This window comes from Oryza glaberrima, chromosome 6 (genome assembly GCF_000147395.1).
Source record: "Oryza glaberrima chromosome 6, OglaRS2, whole genome shotgun sequence".
Classification (NCBI taxonomy): Eukaryota; Viridiplantae; Streptophyta; class Magnoliopsida; order Poales; family Poaceae; genus Oryza; species Oryza glaberrima.
Window position 1 is genome coordinate 19,790,842 of NC_068331.1, and position 9,178 is coordinate 19,800,019.

Genomic DNA, 9,178 nt, shown 5'->3' on the forward strand with positions numbered 1-9,178 from the left:
GTCAAGCCCGAAGATCATTGGAGCCATCCCCTCGTCGTCGACCCGTTCGTCTCCGTCACCCTCCTCCGTTCGTCGTCGCCGTGCCATGGTCGTCGCCGGTTGTCATCGTTGTTCCCTTCCCATGTCGTGCCCGTGGTGAGAACCTCTTCCCTTGCTACCTTATCCTCGTCCTCCCCATGTGGTCGCCGCGTGGATTGCCCACGTGTGTAGCTCACGTGGTAGTCCCGGCTGCCAATTGCTCGATCATTTCTTTCTTCGAGCGATATTTCATTGCGCATAATTTAATAGTATAATAATAATAATAATTAAATAACTCAGAAATATCCACTTTAATTGCACTTAAAATTCGGATGGTTGTTTCTCGGCCATGCGAGCTCCTAATTGACCCGTTTAAATTGTTTAATTTTTGTTATAACTTAAAAGAACCCATGTTTGTTGTTTTTTTGTGTTGTCTTCATTTCTTTCTTAGAGTTGTAGCCCTGCTTTGTTGTTCGTGTAGTTGTCGTCGTTTCGGAAGTTCTCGAAGTGCAGATCAAGTCGTCAGTAGACCTTCTCTTCGAGCAAGGCAAGTCATACCATATTCCTTGAACATATTGAATCCCATTATTGCAAAAACTTATGTTGTTTTACTTCTATATGCATCATTAAAATGAGATTCGCTCGAATTCTACTCTCACGCAGCGGGTATTTGCTACAATGCCATTTTGGCTATTTGTTGCATTTACAAATCATTTTTAAGGCAACCATGCTGACGCCGCTGCCGACCGGCAAACGTGCCGCCGCCTCCCCAACCTAGCACGCGACCTCTCCACCAACCGAGCTGCACCTCCTCCCCTGACCGCGCCACCCAAACCTTAGGCCACACCGGCTGCGCCGCCACCCGTGGCTCCTCTCCTCGCTAAGCCGCGCCGTAGCAACCGGCTGCCGCCTGCTCAACATTTTAAGGAGGGGGAAGGGCAGGGGCGCAAATGGCGGGGGTAGAGAGGTGGCGCACCGCGCTGGGAGGCGGCGGCGGCACCCTAGCCTAGTCGCCTTCTCTCCTCTCGCTCACTCGTGAGTGCGTGTTGTTGGTCCAGAGAGTGAGATGCGTGGATATGTGGTTTGGTTCAACCACAACCAGGGGCAAAACTGTTCGAGAAATAATTGTTTTGATGAATAATGTTTTGCAAATACAACAAACAACCAAAATAGTATAGTAGCGAATGCGCACTGCTTGAGAGTGGCATTCGAATAAAACCTATTTTAACGATGGTATTCTAGCGAAGTCGGTTCTTAAGGATCACCCATATACAAAATTCTCTAGTGGCAATCGAATACAGTTTGGGCGTTTCCTGATTCAGTCGTCATGTAATGGCATTATGGCAGCTACACCCCTTTTCATGTTAGGATCGGCGTAGAAATAGATTCAATTTTCGCTGGAGTTCCGATCAGCGTGGAGACGAACCGGAATCTGATGCAGTTCTTGCTCGCGTCGGCGTGGAGGTTGGATCCATAAATACCGGAAGGTCAGATTGTTTGCAAGCCTAATATTCCCTTGCCGATTTATAGAAGAACAAGTATTCTGAACAAGTATTAATGGAAACGGCCGCAGGAGCAGGCCCTGGTTGGCCTGAGCTGCCGATGGACATGTTGTTGGAGATTCTGCGGCTGCTCGAGTGCCCAGATGTGATGCGCTGTGCCGCCGTTTGCACGGCCTGGCGCGCGGCGTACCGCGACTTGCGTCGCCGTGGCATTGCAGCCAGCCGCCAGACCCCCTGCTTAATCTATAGATCGGCAGCTGCTGGCCTGAACGCCATTGGCATGTACAGCCTTTCTGACCAGAGGCCCTACACGATCCCCATCCCTGACCCCATCAGCGAGCAGCACTGGTTCGGCTCCTCCAACGGTTGGCTGATAACAGCTGACTGCCGGTCTGACATCATACTGCTCAACCCCATCACCGGCCGCCGGATCGCTCTTCCTCCGGCGACCACCATGCAGCATGTCACGCTGGTCCTGAACGAGGAGGGATTCTTGACAAGTACGAGGTCTCCTTCTACGATTGGAGGGATCCAAGCAAAGAGCACAGCGAGCCCGACACATACTCCCTGGAAGAATACCGTCGCTATATGTACACTAAGTTAGTGTTGTCTTCAGATCCGTCTTGACTGCATCGCCATGCTCATCCATCAGCCATATGATCAGCTCTCTTTTGCCGAGGTCGGAGGCAATAGTTGGAATTGGCTCGCAGTCGATTATACTTTCGTTGACTGTATCTACCATGACGGATGGTTCTACGCGGTAACTTCCATGGGAGTAATTCATGCCTTCAATCTTCATGGGCCTTCCGTTGTGCACAAAACAATCTTTCCGAGGATCCAAGACAATAATATGCACCAGGAATACATCGTTCAGGCTCCATGGGGGGGCCTTCTTCGGATCTACAGAACAGTAGACATCCTTGCAAAAGAGCAACGACACAACCAAGTAGTTCGTACATTGGGGTTCAGAGTGTACAGGGTCAGTTTGGATGAGCAGAAGCTTGTGAGGATGACAGGAATTGGTGAACACGCTCTCTTTGTTGGGCACAATGCTTCGGTTTGCCTTTCTGTTAAGGACCATCCCACTTTGATGCCGAATCATGTCTACTTCACTGATGACGATTTTGAAACAGTTTTTTCTTTCAAAAGTTCTCGTCGTGATGTAGGAGTGTGCAACATAGAGAATAACACTGTCACAAAAGTGGTATATCCTGAACTTTGGATATATTCACTGCCTCCCATTTGGTTTACTCCTAGTCTCATAGGATAAGTGTGCATTCAGTTATCTTAATAAATACAGATGTTTACCAAGCTTTCATTGATATAGTCTCTATAAACCACCCTTTCTTATGATTTCACATTTTGTTATTCGAATTGTTATTATCAGTGTGACAGTGTTATCAACGGTGTTATAAACTACCTTTTGATTACTAACTCCGCTCATCTTAGTTTTCTAATGTAATACAAACCCATCTGTAATAGGTTTGTCACTAACTTCTCCAGCTTTGCTGTGCATTTTTTATGCCAGCATGCTTTTCCAGCTATTTTGGTATGTGTGAATTACTTCGGTTAATTTATCTATGGTTGTGACTCCGTCATGTTTGATGAACCCAAAAGAGTTTTGTTAATAACTATTGAAAATTACATGGATCATTCTAATTTTTGCCTAGTATGTTAGTTGCAAGATATGCTTCATGAGATCCCAGTCATAGTTATTAATTGTTCTGAAAGAAGCTCTCACATATTAAAAGATGATGACATTATTTTCTTTTCTGAAGACAAGCCTCTTGTTTTAGGAAAAAATATGAATTATCCCTCCGAACTATCACGGTCGATCGAATTACCTCCATGAACTCGACAGCGTGGCAAAAAAATATTTTACAAAATAATGGACCCACATGTAAGTCTCTATATCTCCTCTCTTTCTCTTCTACTCCCTCTGTTTCACAATGTAAGTCATTCTAGCATTTCCCATATTCATATTGATGTCAATGAATCTATATATATATATATATTTATCTAGATTCATTAATATCAATATGAATGTGGGAAATGCTAGAATAACTTATATTGTGAAACGGAGGAAGTACCTCCTTCCTCCTCCATCTCTACCTACACAGGGCGGCGGAGAGTGGAAACCTCGTCGCCGTCCGCCCTGACATCGTCCGGGGAGGCGTCGACTGCTCGCTAGTGACCGCCGAACTTCCAGGTCCATGACAACCACATGTCCATGTCGTGGGACCACATCAAGGCGTCCCAGCTCGCCGGCTTCGACGTCGTGGTCAACACCTTCACCGCGCTATAGAAACGCTACGGCGACAAGTTCAGCCATGTCGATGCGCGCCTTGCCTACTTCATCGGCCTCGTTAGCCAGCCATCGCACGTTGCAGCCGTGCACCGCAGCAACGAGGGTGGAGATGGAGACGTTGAGAAAAACTGCCTCCACAGCGCTACCGCGCAGGCCCAAGCATCATACGGCGGAGGTGTTTATCTCCACCGTGCAAGTGAAGTCATCGTCGGAGAAGAGGGAGGAGAACCCACCCGCGACCTGGACAGGGAAGCGGTCCCTGCCATGGCATGCGCACGCGCGTGGTACGCTGAGACGTTGCCGCTCCTGACGGCGAGCTCAGAAAGCTGATCCGGGCCGTTGTACACCCGCCTGAGCTGACCTGGCGCGGCGGACGGCCAGCAGAAAAGCGCGAGTGCCCCAACTTGCAACGCGTCGATGAACGCCCCTCCCCCGCCAGACACCTGGGAGAACCTCACGAACGGCGCGACACGACAGCGGCAGCAGAGGAGTTGGTTGCGAGGGCGCAGTACACGGTGGAGATCCCCTCCGTGACGGTGTAGGCCGTGGGGCCGGCAGCGACGACAAGTGTGGAGGATGAGGCGTGGGCGATGAGGTGGAGCGGCGCAAGGAGGAGACAGGTCATTGGATGAGGCGGGCGGCGACGGCGATGGTAGGGAGGCTGGTGGAGACGAGGCGTCAGCGGCAAGGAGATCGATGGGGGCCGGGCGACGAGTCCTTCAGATCCGCCCTCCGTGCCCTCGCCTCGCGCGTCGCCCACCGCCGTGGCCTTCCGCCCACCTCTCCCGCCATCGACGGCGTCCTCTACTTCACCAGTGCCCATGTGACAAGGTCGGGGAAGAGGGAAAAGAGAGAGGCGAGAGAGTCTCATGGGTAGGCCCCACTATGTTTTTTAAAGAAAAATGCTGACCGGATTGCCAGCGTACGCCGTGTAGGACAAAACTACTCCGGATTGGGTTGAGGGGCTTATTCGTCCGGTACAGACTGTTCAGGGTTTAAAATGTCCGGTTTTATGGTTTAAGGGGTAATTCGGACTGATACGATAGTTTATGGGGTAATTCATACTTTTTCCCTTGTTTTATTACTTCTTATGCAGCTTTGCGCACATGTGAAAGCATTGTGATTTTCGTCACGCCTTTAACTTGCACTTCCAGTACAATTTCTTGTTCCATTGTGTTCAGTCAATACCTCACTCAGCATATGGCAGCATGCAGGATATGCATAATTATTCAACTAAACTTCAGAGACATCTCAAATTTTACAACATGTTTTCAGCATGATTTTGAAGACCATAAACTAATCTCCCCCATTATTTTGGTCCTGAAAACCTATCAGGAAGAAAGATGTAAGCAACAAATTATTAACTAAAAAAGATTTACGAAGTCACAGGTAAGAAATCAGTAAGTAGAGTTGAGAAATGTGAGATACACTATAACTGGTTAAGGGCATCTCAGGGAACGAAATTGATAATACAAACAAAAGCTTTATAGGTCAGGTGAACTCCATAACTGGTTGCATCATGGACATGCATATGTAGTTAAAAGAGTTGCAGATTTAGAATCAACTGTTATGTATTCATAATGAAATGGGGCTAGAAAAGGCGAACTCTGAAGAAACTTGACAAAATTACAAAGAAAACAAGAAAGAGGCTGGAGTAGTTCAATATGCAAAAGCTAAAGGATGAACCGTGTTTACTTATAGATCTGGCTGGATACTCCGTCCATTAAGATGGTAGGTTCTAACAGTACTCTCTCTTATTCATATATACCAGCATAAATGGAAGTAATAGATGACTAAATGTTTTACATTTCCTAATTCCCATGCTTAAAGTAATTGATTAACTTGCATTCCGAACTGTACCTGTTTTCATGAGATTGGGCATCATCCATATAGGAGGCAACCAACTTTTCCAAGGTTCAGGGCTAACCACATTTGATAGAGAGTTATTTTCCAAGCTGTAAATTCCAACATCCCGTCGCTTATGTCTAAACTCAAGTAGCCATAGATACTCATCGTCGGTAATATAGACATGATTTGGCATCAACATATGGCAATCCTTCACAGGAAGGCAGGAGGAAGTATTATGCCCAATAAACAGCGCATAATCACCTATGCCTGTCAGTTTGACAAGCTTCTGTTCACCAATATCAGCCTTGTATACTACAATGTCAGATGTATATAGCTCTGTTTCTTCTATTTCAGGATTCCCATTGCGCGGAATTATTGTCATCCTGTTTACTATTAGGATATCGCCCCATGGAGATTGAACTATATACATCTGTTCATACCCTAGTGTTAGCATATCTTTAAGAATTCTTTTGTGTACGACAGATGGCCCATTCAGATTGAAGGCATCCACTGCTCCTAAAACACTGACGGTGTAAAACCATCCCTTATGATAGATGCAATCAGTATAAAACAAACCAATAGGAATCCAATTCCAATGATCTTCTCCTACTCTTGCAAACGAGAGCTGTGAATACGGTTGATGGATGAGCATGACAATGCAGTCACCTGAAGATGGATTAGACGACAACATTGCCTTGTAATAGACTTCACGATACTCAGGCAAATCAAATTCATATGGTGTTTCCTCCACTCTTGGAATCTTGCCATTATAGTATGACATCTCATACTTGTCGAGAACTCCATCTTGATTGAATATAGGCTTGATATGCTCCATGGTCGTCACCGGCGGCAATGCAATCTGTTCGCCAGTGATTGGATTAAGAAGGATCAGATTAGACTTATCATCAGCAGTGACAATCTAGCCATGAGATGAGCCGATCCAGGTCCGGTTGCTGATGGGAGGGTCAGGGAGCGGGATTGTGTACTCCCTCCGCTCCAAGAGACTGTACATGCCAACTGCGCTTGCACCAGCCGCCTCGGTGCAATAGAGTAAACATGGGGTCTGCCGGCGCGGGCAAACATTGAGGTTGCGGGCGTCGGAGAACACCTTGCGCCATGCCGAACAGACAGCGGCAGAGCGGAGGAGGTCTATGCACTCGAGCAAATCGAATACAAGGCTCAATATATCGTCAGGTAGCCCTGACCAATCTGTCACAGAACCATCCATCGTGGAGCTTCAAGAAACAGCGCCTTGATTAGATCACGGATCCAAGAGGACCAAGACTATGGGGCAGCCGACGGATACAACACTCCGGCGAGCAACCCCGACCCCCCCCCCCCCCCCCCCCCTTGTGCTTGCTTATTATATAGATCCTTTCCACGCCAATCCGAGTCATGTAAGGACTGGATTAAATATATCTGAATACATTACAGAGGCGGATCTAACCTGGGACATACGGGTTCAGTTTGAGAACAAAGGTAAATTTCTAGAACAAAAGCTAGGGTTAACGCGAATTCCAGAAAAAGTGCGTTGGTATAGAGAGAGAGAGATGAGGAAGAGGATTTGCGTAAGGATGCTCACCAGAATGCGGCGGAAGCATAGGGACAACCGACGGCGCCATTACTCGCGGGAGGGATGGATGGGGATCGGCGCAGGCAGCTGCGGGCGTCGGAGTCGGAGCCGACGCCGAGCGGAACGGGAAAAGGAAACACCGCCCGCACTCGATTTCCTCTATTTTTTTTTCTTTTTTTCGACTACTAGAGAAAAAAGGTTGATAAAAGAGAGAGCATATGGTCAATAAAAGCTGAGTGAGACAGTATTGTGGAAAATCTGAAAAGCAAAACATAACAAAAACAAAAAGGCGTGTATGTGTGTTGGTATTTCTACAGATAGAAGAATCCGTAAGTACATGGATGTACCGATGTAGCACTTCCTCTACGGAGTATTCCAAGGGTATCGAATTATAGGGAACGTGTGTGGTCAAATCTTCCTCCGGTTCATCCAAGGACACCAAGCAGATGATAGGCCAGGATATAGAGGATTTTCTAGTGAGAAACAGACTTTAATCCTAATGCAATACTTCATGCACTAGCAACCCGCTGTTCCCAGATGTCGCTCTACTACGTACCCGGACAGGGAGGACTTGAGTGATCTTGAGGCCTGTCACTACCTCTATACCTACCTCAAACGTACGTGGGATACACAACAATTACTGGATAACAATTGACTAAACACCACGTCTAAACAATTAATATCTACTTTAATATTTATAACTCACCAAAGCAATCACTATATTTTAGTTGATTATAGTGAACAATAATCCCGTATGTTACTTAGGAACTAACCAAGAGATAATTCTCACAAGATAAATCTACATTACTCAAGAAAAATATTATATTGAATTCAGAGTAATAAACAGAATAAAAGAAATAGGAGAAGATTACCGACAACTCTGGAATTCTTCTGACTTCTTCTACTCTACTCTCTTCCTATTCTAGTATACAATATAGTACAATAGAGCCTCTTATAATTCATCTCAAGTTTGGAAGTGTGTGAGTGAAGTGAGGGAGTGATGTCTTTATATAGAGGTAGGTATGACGGTTGGCGAAGGGGAAATGTCCGAAGTGCCCTCCAACCGTCATTAGGGATGCATCTGGAACGTCCACGCCAAATCCCACATCCAACGGTGGAGATGGTGGTTCGGCCGAACCAGGGGTTCGGCCGAACCTGGGTTGGGCCCATCTGGCCTGGCCCTTGGCCCATCTTCCCCCCTATACCTCCTCTATCTATTCTTCGGTATTTTGGACTGCTTCTCTGATGTTTTGATGAAGTTTACAACCCATCCTTGTATGTATACATAATTCTCCTCACTTTAGTCTAGATTTCCTCCCAACATCAGGGTTTATCACTTGCATACAAATATACACCAACATTTATGGAATTTGTGAGATTAAGCATCTATCACTATGTTGGATGTTTTATTATCTAAACTTTATGTAGATGTTGGCGGTATAGAATCGACATTTAACAGTTGCCAACAGTGTGAAGATTGGAAAAATATATATATGAATTTTTAAGTAGATACTCCCTCATGTATTTAATATATGACACCGTTAATTTTTTATATACGTATGGCCTTTCGTCTTATTAAAAAAATTAATTATTATTTATTTTGTTATAAATTGATTTATCATCAAAGATTCTTCAAGCATTACTTTATATATTTATTTTAGTTTGTATTTGTTTAAATAATACTATGGGATTAACTATATATTTATCGTCAATTTTTTTTTAAAAAATGACAGATATAAATATAGTACAATCGTGATATAATTACATATAACTTGTATGCAACTTTTAAAAATCCCGAGGTAATATGTTGCCAAATCCCCTAACACGTGCGTGGGGTGTACTTTTCTGTTACCTCCCTGGCATGAATTTTAAAGCAAATTGAACGGTTCAAAATTATATTATAGTTACATGCTAGTTATAGTTACACTA

At 45.4% G+C, this 9,178-nt stretch overlaps 1 protein-coding gene across 1 annotated transcript; it reads left to right on the forward strand.

Annotated features, from left to right (window-relative positions):
• Positions 1-1,620: 1,620 nt before the first annotated feature.
• On the forward strand, positions 1,621-2,790 carry LOC127775711 (F-box only protein 7-like). The gene is given in 2 exon segments (XM_052302000.1): positions 1,621-2,027; positions 2,121-2,790. Coding segments are annotated over 2 exon segments (1,077 nt in total).
• Positions 2,791-9,178: the final 6,388 nt, after the last annotated feature.